Source organism: Apaloderma vittatum, unplaced genomic scaffold (assembly GCF_000703405.1).
Source record: "Apaloderma vittatum isolate BGI_N311 unplaced genomic scaffold, ASM70340v1 scaffold14598, whole genome shotgun sequence".
NCBI classification, from domain to species: Eukaryota; Metazoa; Chordata; class Aves; order Trogoniformes; family Trogonidae; genus Apaloderma; species Apaloderma vittatum.
In genome coordinates this window covers 61,553-74,490 of record NW_009731363.1, presented here as the reverse complement: position 1 = coordinate 74,490, position 12,938 = coordinate 61,553, and the positions used below count along the sequence as shown (strand labels likewise).

At 38.0% G+C, this 12,938-nt stretch overlaps 1 protein-coding gene across 1 annotated transcript in view; it reads left to right on the top strand.

Moving 5' to 3' along the window:
• The window catches only part of STXBP5L (syntaxin binding protein 5-like), a gene marked incomplete at both ends in the record, with an annotated part of 100,797 nt that overhangs the window by 34,645 nt on the left and 53,214 nt on the right, over nt 1–12,938 (top strand). Inside the window, 4 exons of the mRNA XM_009875158.1 lie at nt 5,991–6,074; nt 9,933–10,056; nt 11,647–11,725; nt 11,904–12,058. Of these exons, the coding sequence (XP_009873460.1) occupies nt 5,991–6,074; nt 9,933–10,056; nt 11,647–11,725; nt 11,904–12,058 (442 nt within the window). The remainder of the gene's footprint in view (nt 1–5,990; nt 6,075–9,932; nt 10,057–11,646; nt 11,726–11,903; nt 12,059–12,938) is intronic.

Genomic DNA, 12,938 nt, shown 5'->3' with positions numbered 1-12,938 from the left:
ATACAAAAAAAAAAAAAGTCTAGTGAGAGGAGAACTTACTTGGAAATACAATTGCTTGTTTCTCAGAGGGCACATTGGAGACATCTGAGCACTGATGAAGTACTAGCATACTAACAACAACAGCAAAATCAGATGGATGCCTATGAAAAACAAACATTGGAAATTTATGATAAGAAGGAGTGTGAATATAAGTTGTACTGAAACCATCCTAGTACAACTGTTTATATCGTTGAGATTGACAGTGGTGTAAAGAACAAACTGGTGCTAACAAAATATTTGTAGATTTGCAGAATGTGGAATTGATAGTATTTGATGTTTGCAGGAACATACTAGTAAAAGGTACATAAAGATGACAAGATTCGGGCACTATATCAAAAGATACAGCTCAAGATCAAAAAATCCACCAGTGGAGAAAAAAGACTGAATCTTACAGCTCAGTCTTATTAAACTTTAGTTGAAAGAATGAAGGACAAAATGATCTGTCTTCAGAATGGGGACATATTGAAAGAAACAAAACCAAACTTCAGTGACTTTTGCTGTTCAGTGTAGTCATGGACTAACTGGAAAAGACAGTAAACAGTGTGACCAGGTATGCTGACTTTTAGGAGAGTGAGAAACTCAGCAGTAAAATGGCAAGTTAAATACTATCTTTTGTAAGTATTTGGTGTAAATGATGGGAAGTGATATGTGGGGGAAAATATTTCCAACTTTATATATAAAACAGTAGAATGAGCTAATCATTACTGTTTGGTATCAAGAGCTTTGAGTGATAGTTCAGTGCAAATGTCAGCTCAATGCTCAGTAGTTACCAATAAAGAAAATCAAATAGAGAACAGGGCCAGTGCATAAATGCATAGCTGACTTGCCTGCTAAATACCAAGTTTGTCCTTTTATCTCAAAAAGAATATAATTGTGATAATATAAATTTAGAGAAGGAGCAAGGTTTTTGGTATGAGACACAGCTAAGTGAGACAGGACAATTCATTGTGGAAAAGAGCTGATCGTAATTCTGAGTTCAAAAATCATAATTGTTATGAAGAGGGTAGAAACAGTTCATTATGTCTTTCAACGCGAGAACTAAAACGTTATCAAACAAAGCTGACAAAAGTCAGATTCCAGACAAGCCAATTAGTTCTTCCAATGTACAATGAGTAGAAGCTATAAAACTTTTTCCAAATGATGCTGAGGGTGCTGAAAACATATACCCCTCACAAGAGAGACTAGAAAAGTTAACACAGGTGAAATCAGTTTAAAGGTTACTCAGGAGGTTTGCTGAATTCTTCTGAAAGGTTATTCAAAATGAGGCTAAACGGAATCATGTCTAATTGAGGAGTTGGCTATCTTTGAATGAGAAAATTGCTTAGTCTGAGAGAATATGTGAGAGTATAAGTACTTGCCCTCTTCACATATTTTCTTTGATAATTTCTCTTGACCGCCTAAGTGCAATATATTGTGATAGGTAGACCTTTTGTTTAATTTAGAAGAGTTGTTCTTGGGTAATAGAGCTATTTCAAGATAGTTCTACATACTCTGCTTAGCTCTTGAGCTTCAAGTTAACCAAAGAGGTGGTTTTTGGAGAAATTGGACTCCCTGTATCAGTTCATAGGGGGCAGCAGATGAAAGTGTTCTTTACCTATGCTTCAGGAGTTAAATAGTGGGTATAAATCAGACATGATCACTGCTCAAAATACAGATATTCTTGTACTCTGTAAGTACAAGGGTAGTGTACTCTGCAAGGGTCCAGTGGTATATCCTTCTCTGGGCTATCACTGAGTTGTTTGCAGATCTGGGCATGTTTTGCCTGAAGTTAATAACCAGCATTCTCCTATGGGCAATGAGTGTTTGAGAGTTCCAGTTTCTATCAGTGACTGATGACCAGTTTTTATTTGCCAGAAGGGTGAATGTAATTCCAGAAAACTTCTGCCATTCAAAATTTTTCCAGAGTGCCCTCCAGGCACTCTGATAAGGCAGGCTGTGGAGACAGTCTCTTCTAAGAATCGAGCAAGCTCTGTCTGGAAGACAGACGACAAAGATAATTTGTGTCACTTAAGAACAATTTGGGGACTTATGAGTTAAGTCTGCCAAATCAATGAATAAGTGTGCATTAGGAACAGACTGAAGTGCACAGACATTTATAAGTGGCCAATCAGTAGCAAACATGATTTTTCTTGCTGACACAGGAGAAGACATTAACTGCAGTGATCTGCAGTTTCCCAGCAACTGAAGAAAGCTTGGTAGGAACATGTTTAATGTTATTAACTATTAGGTGGTGGACTAAACTTCCTATCTCTGCATTTGTGTTCTGAGATCTAATGACACCTAAATACAGCGTGCATTTGGCAGGCTTATTTTTTTTCTTCCAGCTGGTTTGTGCTACAAGGACAAGCAAGGGGCTGACTGGCATGTGCCAGGATGCAGTTAATTTATTGTACAGGAGAAATCCCTTTAAAACACCATCATTAAAAACATTTCACAAAGAATGATTTTTTAAGTCAAAATGTAGAGCAACTCCTCTAGGCAAGGAAGATCTTGCCAGGACTCCTCCCTCATTCGAATTCTGTCCAGCCTCCTGAATGATTCTTAACCTAATTAAGCATGAGAAATTAAACAAGCTAACAGGAAACAAATTGAAGAGAAATCTTTGTGGTTTAACTTCCTTGAGTATTTTTGTGCATATTTTTCTTCTTTGACGGTGTTTTCTCCTTCAACTGCATTTATGGATGTTTCATGTTTTACCTCATTAGATATTACAGGCATAGAGCTTGTCCTACAGATCTCTCAAGTGCTTACCATGGCCAAGAAGAGTGCAAACATTTGAGTTTCCTATTCTTCAGAGAGACCAGAGTTCAAAGCATCATAAATATACGGCAGTGAGACTAATCACAGAATAGAAAAATGTTAGGGATTGGAAGGGATCTCTGGAGATCACCTAGTCCAACCCCCCTGCCAGAGCAGGATCACCTATAGCAGGTTGCACAGGGTGGCATCCAGGCAGGTTTCAAATGTCTCCAGAGATGGAGATTCCACCACGTTTATGTGCAGCCTGTTGCAGTGCTCTGCCACCCTCGAAGTAAAGAAGTTCCTCCTCATATTTAGATGGAACTTCCTGTGTTCAAGTTTGTACCTGCTACCTCTTATCCTGTCACTGGGCATCACTGAAAAAGGACTGGGCCCATCCTTCTGACACTCACTAGGTATTTATAAGCATTGGTAAAATCCCCCCTCAGTCTTCTCCAGACCAAAAATGCCCTGAGTCCCTCAGCCTTTCCTCATAAGAGAGATGTTCTAGTCCCCTAATCATCCGCCCTTTGCCATACCCTCTCCAGTAGTTCCCTGCCCTTCTTGAACTGGGGAGCCTGGAACTGGACACAGATGTAGCCTCACCAAGGCAGAGGACGAATCATGTTCACCCAGTGGAATTCTGACTCTAGTGTCATACCACTGTACTCATAGTTTAGCAGCATGGCTACCATCTGAGCAGAAAGAGATTCCTGGCTATGCAGCAAATCTATTTCTTTCAACCTCTCTCCTGAAATCACAGCAGCTTGTATCGTGTAATTCCATAGTGCTGTTGTGCAGTAAGCATTTCAGCAACAGATCAGGTGAAATGCTGTCTCTGATAGGAGGTGTTTAACCTTTGAGTAATTATCTGAAGCGTGATATTTTTGCAAAACAGAGGGATAAAAATCAGAAGAGAAGTCTGTTTCACCAGGGAGAAAGGCTTATTATGAAACAGGGTCACATACTAAATGCTTTTCTATTCCTTCCATTTCCTGAATATATTTGCTCAAAAGCTGAGGTGAGAAGAACGCTAGCAGATACAAACCGAACTCAGCTGGTTTGGTACGCTGCTGTAACGCACTGATGCAAGTGCTTATTATTATATCAGTAAGGAAGGCACACAGACTCCGTAACACATTGATTAAAATACACTTATTGGAGTTAATACATATAGAAAAATTCTTACATTCCGTGAGATGGCAGGAGCCACAAATCATGCAGCATTGGATAGACCTCCAATAAAAGCACAGCACACTGGGCAGGTCCCATCTGTAGAAAGGTTTGCCAGCATTTTGATCTTCAGAGATCTCAAAAGATTTTTTTTGTTTTTTTTTAAAAAATCTGATTGTTTCTACCATTAAGTAAAAGGCTTTTCACATGAGAATATACTGCCTATATTAGGATAAAGACAAAGTCACAAGGCTGCTGTAATTGCCCTTATCAAGTGGGAGCTGCCTACAGGCTTCTTTACCATTACACAGCAGAGTCGGTCTTGTGGCCAAGGAGAATGTACAGCACAGCATAGCACAGTACAGGCCTGCACCTACTTGGGTTAACTGCTATGTGGATCACTACAGTGATCACTACCCAGTGATCACTGGGTATACAATTGTCTTGCATTTAGGATCACTACACTAACAGCAAAAGCAGTCTCAGTAAGACACTTCTTTATTCATTCTCTCGATGGCAAACTATTATCCCAGAATACCATATGGCATCCTGACACAAGTGCTATCCAGTTAGCTGTGTGCTTTCTGAACAGAATGTCTTTTCACATTTACCCTGCCACTGAATCCCATATGAAACTGTCCAGAGAAAAAATTATAAATATTCTTGAATTTCTTTGGGACAGTTTCATTATTTTTTTTCAGGAACACAATTCTTAAGTGATCAGGTGTAATTCCTACTCAGGTATTAAATATACTAACTATAAATCATTTCTAGATTAGGTAATACATCTCCACATAGTTAGTATTCTCCTAGCAATATAACAAAATCATATCTATAAATAGGACTTGTAGTATTCCCAGACCCTTTATAGCAGTATTGATGTATCAATTATATTTGACTTGGAAACAAAATGACATTTTGTTTAGCAGCACAGCCAAGTTTCATTTTTATGACTTATGCAAGCTAAAGTGAGTGATGGCAAAGGTGCTAGTAAGGTCTCACAGACTAAGGGATAGACTAATCATTCTTCTTTTCAAATTCTTAATATAGAAACTATTAATCCTTGCTTGCATGCTGTGATCCATGTGTTTATGGACAAAGAACAACTGCAGTTATCACTGCCAGTTCTATGAAGTATTTCATAGCAGAAACGTGTGAGTCTCTTAGCTCAGTCATTTCCAGTCTTCGTGTCCAGGACAGATTCTTAGGAAGAATGGATCTATGGGAAGCAGTTTCCAGGACACTTAAGTAGGCCAGATTTCACATATTTCCTAAGATCTGAAATTAACTGTGTTCAGATGAAGAGTACTCAATACAGGTCCAGATCAATAATTCAGTAGAGACAAGGAGAAAAGCTTATATTCATTCTTATTTTTCTCCTAAACATAATTTTTCTTCCCTTTCATCTTTTGACAAGTCTTCTTTGCTGGTACCTCTTAGGTGTGCATGGTGATATGTCATACTAGTTTTAGAAGAAATAAAAATTGGTGTACAAGTTAATTTATTTTCAGTTTCTAGGAAAGCAAGCAATTTTTTCTCTGTGAGGGGTTTTCTTCAAAATGTTTTAAACCAGTAATTAAAAGGATATATGTAGCTGTATGAGAGTTAAATCTGGTGACTCTCTAGTTTGAAGTTGTTTAAGTAATCTCTTAGGTGTCAAATGGCTTTTCCTCCAACCAGGGACAAGGAAGGTAAGAGCTGCGAGGTGCATGCTATGGTCTTTTTTGGCAGCAGATACACAATTGTGAAGACTGTCCAGGCACACAATCTTACAGAAGAAAACAAACAAATAAATAAAAAAAATAATAAAGCACTTTTATTTTTTTCCATATTAAAACTTGTCAGCAATAAAAAGTAGTTTATACTGAAAGATTATTTGAAAGCTGAGTATTAATTGTACAATCTTGCACATCAGTTTGGCATTTCTTTTTGTAGTGCTTATTTATTTTTTAGAAGTCTATTACATCCGTGAAATTCTTCAATGTTTTCATATACCTTTTGAATCTGAAAGTAAACTTGTGTTTGTTTCCCTCCTCCAGTTATTGATAGGCTATGAAAATGGGACTGTAGTATTCTGGGACTTACGATCTAAAAGAGCTGATCTGAGAGCTTATTATGATGAGGTAAGTAGTTTCCATTAATTCAGAAGAAAATTATTCAGCAATTTGTCGTATGTCCTCTCAGGCAGGTGGATATTTATCTTAAGGCATTGCTTGTTCTGGAAACCCTTTTTGTGCTATGGTTTTGAACAAGTTACTGACAACAGAAATCAAAATCTGAAATCTGTAGTTCTAATGCATCAGGCTCTTGTGAAGGTATACAGCACAGTCTCTTCCCCATGATTCTGACACTCTAAAAAGTAATCTGAATATGTCTGAACCCTGCGCTCTTTCAGGCCTAGTTTAACAGACGTGTCAGCACTACCCTGAGCTTCAGCGTTAAGATTCAGAGCTTCCATATAGCAAATGTTCTAAAGGACAGGACAATTTGGAGTTTAAACAAGCCAGCACTTAAGCTTCAAGACATGCCCACCGAATTGTTTCTAAGTGACAGTCTGCCTGTGCATACATTTGTGAAATTGCACCTGTTCTGTTACTTAAAACTTTTTCCTTTTACAGGACTCCTGGGGAGGGGATTCCGTTCACCCACTGTCATCTCTTATGTTCAGCATGAGAATGCATAAAGCAGGACCTTCATAATACTGTTTCTCTTTTCGTTGTTGTTTTTTACTTGTTGAAACAGAGTGGTTGGGTGTTTAAAATTTCTCATGCAATTCAGTTGTTCCACATTTTCCAGTACTGTCCTCAGGAAATTTCTTGGGCATTTTTATTAGTCATGTGCTTTCCTCCTCAGTAGTTGCTTGCTGTGTCATTACTCCACTTTATGCAACTTGTGATGGTGTGCTATCATCTACTGAAATAGTTGCAAGTTTCTTATTTTGTCTTTAAAAGAGTTGTGTGACTAGCCATTGCACTTTATTCCAGACTTTCAGGCTCCAGATTGATATCCTAATGTTCCAGATCTGCTTGGATTCCTGTAGGGAGCCCTAAAAAGGGTTCCTTTTTAAATCCTGGATTATATAGCTTTTGTGAGTCACAGATGATTAGTTCCACATGTGCCATTTGGTATTTGGCACCAACCCAAGTTTTTAAACCTAAGCCTCTACTTACACATTGGTCACCTAACAGCACAGTCCAGTAAACATTATTCCTGTTCCCCTTCACCATTCTGTCTTGACTGATGCAAGGCTTCTGTGCCCCGTCACATCTGACCGATCTTTCAGTATCGTTGTTCGGGCACTGAGCCAGCCAGTTGCAGTTGCAGGGTATCTGTGAGGTCTCAGATAAATTACTGTAAACGTTCTCTATCTCTGTTGAATACCAAGTGCCTCGTTGAATGAGGTCTGAATGAAATTAATCCAGCCTCATTTTTCTTACTAAAATTACACTTTCTTTAGCATCAGTTTTGAAACTAAAGTAACCACCCTATCTGATGGTGAAAGAACTGGAAATCTCATCTCACTCACCACTTCCTCTGTTGGCATCTTTAAGGATCATCAAATGGCACAATCTTTTCCGGCTTATCAGTGGCACCGGATTTCAGTCTCCCCAGACTGGCCGTTGAGAAGGTGGCTTTCTGTTAGTCAGATCTGTAGAACTTGTCACTGTGAAGGACAGGAGCAAGAAGTTAACAGCAGACAGAACTTCTCACCAAAGGTAGAAAAGGCTGTGCAAGTTTCATTATCTGGAGCTTCTCTGATTGGTGTTCTTGTAAGCCTGTGGCTTCCATTTAAAGCTTCTCCCTGATACTTATGGTTTACTCAGTGGACCTGAAAGTAGTGCTCTCTGGTTTAGCCCCATGGATGACCAATTAGAGGATGCCTCAGTTCATCAACTCCTGATACAAGGGGTTTCCATGTTTTCTTCTCTACTGGGTCAGATACTTTCAAGAGACTAAAATGTTCTCGCTTGTGAAAGACTTGGTCCCAAAGTGGAGCTTGAACCTGCTACTGAAGAATCGTGTGTCTGCTCGTCAAGATGTCAGCTGCAGATTTGTTTCGTGTGATGTCATCTTCCCAGTGGTGATATGTTTGACAGATTGTGTCAGTGCACATTCAGAGCTTCCTGAAGCATAATCATCATCTTTCATTAGAGCACATCTCCCAAATGAAGCTGCAGAGTTCGTAGTGATATTTGCCATATGGCATCTCGCTGCTTATCAAACACTATGGGCCTTCAGTACTACTAGCAAAAAAGATTTTTAAGGTTCAAGCAGTAGGATGAGATGTATATGGTACTTGTTCAAAATATGCTTAAAAGTGGTCCTAGAGTACCCACGAGTTCTTCTCAGTGGAGGAGTTTTCTGCATAGGAAGGAGCTGAAATGTTGCTGGGCATGCTTAATTTTAGTACATGCTGGAGATAAGAGAAGGTGGAAAATGTATGCAACCGCTGTGGGTATTGCAGGAGAAATACCCAATCTGGAGTGGTATGCTTTATGTGCGTACACTGTGTGAACATTCACATGAGTCACCCACTGTGATAAACTCCTGTTCTAAGAAAATAACTGCTCATTTTTGATCCTAAAGAAGTGGATCAGAATGCTAGACATATTCTGGCAGAGAGAAAATTAGGGACTTGTTCAGTACCAACTTTCAGTATTAGTTGTGACTCGCAGCTGAGATCTCCAACAAGCAATTCTATTTCTTGCCTGTTTCTGGGCAAAGTCTAACAGGTGAGCTTGAGTTGCTGCTATGTCAGCTGTTGGTGACAGATCACCTCACCTCAGCTCCACTCCACAGGAGGTTTATGCTGGCAGGTGGCATCTAGTAGCTGAGAGGCAATTTAACAAGCAATTTTCAGCCACTAGTTATTAGCTTCTGCTCAGAGACAGTTAGCGACTGTAACCGTGTGAAATGTTTCTATGTGTGATAACACATCAAAAGCAGATCCAAATTTGGCGTGATAGCAAGCATGAATGAGCTCATGTCAGAACTAATTTGCACAAGGATAGTCAAGTGAAGCAGCGCTCCTCACAGATCTAAGGTTCTTGCTACCTGAGGGCAATCAGCATTGGACTCTGTATGAATCTTTCAGTGTTATCTTTTGTTGCTTGTTATAGTTTGGTGTCTTCTGGGTCTTTAAGAGGAATTGTGTGCCAACCCCGCTCTGGCAGATAAAAGTTCAAGCGACACTCATTATGTCACTCAAAGATAAATACCTAGAGTTCACTTGGTTCCGCTCTGCTTATTGAGTCTTTATTGGCATGACGAGTTCACTACTGTGTTAACAAAGTGTTCATATACAAGACGTCAGGTTCCTGTTGAAACATCTGTGTTATCTTAATGCAAAAGCTCGTCTGTGGCTATGCTGTCCAGCTGCAGGGGCTGAGTAAAGTTTTGGTAATAGGTTACAGCCTTTTGGTTGGTTTCCTCTGATATTCCCTACAAACCATGAGATGTTACCAACCATAACAAATCAATATACTTATTAAAAGAGCAAGACCAACAGGGAGTTTTGAGTAACGACCAATAGCACTGAGGTTCATTTGTTGTCAGCTTAAGTAAAATCGATATGAACAACTTCAATGCTGACTTATGAATGCTCAGGCATGATTTTAAAGTGATTTGAATAAATCAGGTAAATGATTCTTCTAAGAAGACCTACCAGACATACTGTGATCGTACTCTGTGGCCCTTGTTCTTAGGGTTTTACCTTAAGACCCTGTTCCTTTGATTTTAGTCTGATTCAGTACAGGCTTTCTTACATGCTTGTGTTATGTTAGCATTTTTAATTGTTTTGCTTGACCAGCATAGATTACAGCCATTGATTACTAAGAAATGCTAGGAATGGACTAGAGTCAAGCAAGAAATGTCCAATGGTTGATATACCATTAGTTATAATCCAAAGTCATGCATTAAAGTATTTTTAGTGTAAACACTGTATTCTATTTCAGCCTCAAGTTCTTCTTTCATTTCTCTAGGCTATTCATTCTGTTGCTTGGCATCATGAAGGAAAACAGTTCATGTGCAGTCACTCTGATGGCAGCTTGACCCTATGGAATCTGAAAAGTCCTAACAGACCATTCCAGACCACAATTCCACATGGTAAATTTTGATAGTTAAAATGTATAACTAAGAAGTAATCCAATATTCTCCATGTTGTTTGCTAGTATCTATGTTTATTTCATTTTTTATTGTAGTCTAAGTCTAGAGTTGCTTCTTGCATAAATATTTTAATCTGCAAAGTAGCTGCAAAATACTGTAGAAATCAGAAGGCAATTTTGATAAAACTTTTTTTTTTAATTGGTGTCATAAATACCTCTTGCTGGTTGAATGTTGCTCTGATGTCTTCCTTTATCCAATTAATCTTAGTAGTCTACTGCTGATCTTTGACACCCTCAGGCTATGGAATTTTCACATTTCTTTCTTGCATATTTTCTTCTTAAGTACTTGTATGTGCAATTTTTACAAGAAGTAATACATTTTCTACAAAGCACTGTGTTGCTTGTTACAGAGATGGTACAAGGTTTCCCAAGTCACTGCAGTGAAGAATTTACAGGAGCCATATTATGAAATGGCCGTATTTTTATGGCTGGGATTTTATATGCCATTGCTTTCTATAAATGACGTAAAAAGATATTGACTCTATTGCAAATCAACACATTGATTTGCAATCAATGAGAGGGAGGAAGTAGGAGAAGGCAAGATCTATGTAGCCCAGAAAAGTTTTAGTATATTCTTATATTGCCTAATTCCATTTATTGTTTTTAGTGATAGAATGGACGTTATGTCGGAAGGAATTTCTCAGAGGTCATTCCCAGCTCAAAACGGGCCTGTTTAGGTCAGTTAGCTCAGTGCAGTCAATGCTGGATGCTTGAACACTTCCAATAACAAATTGCACAACCTCTCTGGGCACCATTTTCCAATTTTTAATGACCTTCACAGTACAGCTTTTTTTTTTGCTAATATGTAACCAAAATTTCCCATGTCACAATGTGAGTCTCAAATGTGACTTGAGTCACAACTCTTTGCCCCCTGTCATGCCACTGTGCACCCCTGAGAACAGTCTGGCTCCATCTACAAGGTATCCTCCAGTCACGTTGGTGTCAAAAGCAAGCATAGGCTTTCCAAAGTAAGAAACTCACGATTGTTTGGGTTGTTTTTTTTGTTTACAAGTTGCTTTTCTCTGACGGAAAGAAAATAGTGAGCCGTAATTAACCAAAAACTGTGAATTTCAATGGAACACTTCATTTAATTTTGCCACTCCACTGGTTATGCTCCAGAGCATGACGCATTTTGTCAATGAAGAGAAGGAATTGAGTCAATGTAAGAATGACTTAGGAAAAAATTAAGCTGTTTATGGTCATACTGTGTTCAGAAAAAAATAATGTTTATATTTGGTCAAATTTGTTAATTATTAGTTAAATGTCATCCTTTTCAGTAATTTGCGTGGGATTTAGATGTCTTTGAAGTGTGGTCCTTCAGATGTATGTGGCAGTAAACACATAAAGCATAAAAAATGTAATTTAGACAAATGCATGTTTTATAGAGTAGGAGCTAATACTCATCATCTTCTGTAGCTTTAAAGTTCCATTCTCTCATCACATATACAGGTGCTTCAATGTACAAGTTTTAGTTTGATATTTCTATTTTAATGATGTTCCAATATGGTTTTCATCTTCTTCTCTTCCACAGGAAAAATTCAAAGAGATGGAAAAAAACCTGAATCTTGTAAACCAATTCTTAAAGTAGAGTACAAGACTTGTAAAAACAGGTATGTTTTTATTCTGTAATTAATTGAATATTATATTCCTGAGTTAAAGTCTTTTTAGAATCTTCCCTGCTTTCTTTTTGCAAAGCTATTTGTTATTATGTAGAGATACTAAACCCAAAATGTAAACTTGTATGTAATGCGTAAACTTACAATTATTGTGTTGATTTTTTTAATACAGTGAACCATTTGTGATATTTTCTGGTGGACTGTCATATGATAAGGCTTGTCGAAGACCAAGTTTAACAATCATGCATGGGAAAGCAATTACAGTTCTAGAAATGGATCACCCTATAGTTGATTTTTTAACTCTTTGTGAAACCCCATATCCAAATGGTGAGTTTATTAAGCAAAACACAGTTATGAAAAATATAAATGAAGTAACCTGCTCTCACACCTTAATTCCATTGCAGGGAATTCTACTCTTATCATCATCTCAAGAAAGCCACATTAATGAAAGTAACTGAAACTTGTTTGCATTCTCAGTGTAGGAACTGAGTAATGAGTGGACAATAAAGCATGCATATATCTCCAGATATAAGCTTGAAATGTGAGCTAGTGTGAAGAAATATGGTTATTAATCAAACATATATGCTTATCTTTCTGACATTTTCTCGAGGCTGAAAATCTACAGGTTGTTACATTATTGAAGACTAAACTATTGCTTAACCTGCTAAAAAGTTCTTACACTTCAGCCTGAATCAAACTGTTGAAAGTGTTTTGCTGCATGTTGTGGGGCTGCCAAGTTCTGAAGTACATTTACAGAAAACTCCAGAAAGTAAATTAAGACTTTAAATCAGAAAGAAACAAAATTTAGCATTTTAAGCCCTCAGGCAGAAAAGTAAAATAATTCTTATATACATAGCTCAGTGAAATACGTATACACTTTATTAAGTGGGGTTTTGTATTTGCTTCAATCTCATACAAAAATTCAATCGTCAGTAATCAAAGTTCTTTTGGAGCTTCATTTAGCTGTGTCAGATACAGTGAACTGTTCCCAGTACTAAGGTATCGCACACTGATATTTTAAAAATTTGGTTTACCCTGTGTTATTCATAGCCTTGTAGAAAAACAGGCCACAGTTAATATTCATCCATACCTGTCCTGCAAGGAAGTTAAATCAGTCACTGTCAGTTTACTGAGGCTTTAGGCATCAGCTATTTTAAGTGCGTACTCTGAGCTCACACATACTGGAATGGTTTGCTGCTGCTGATAG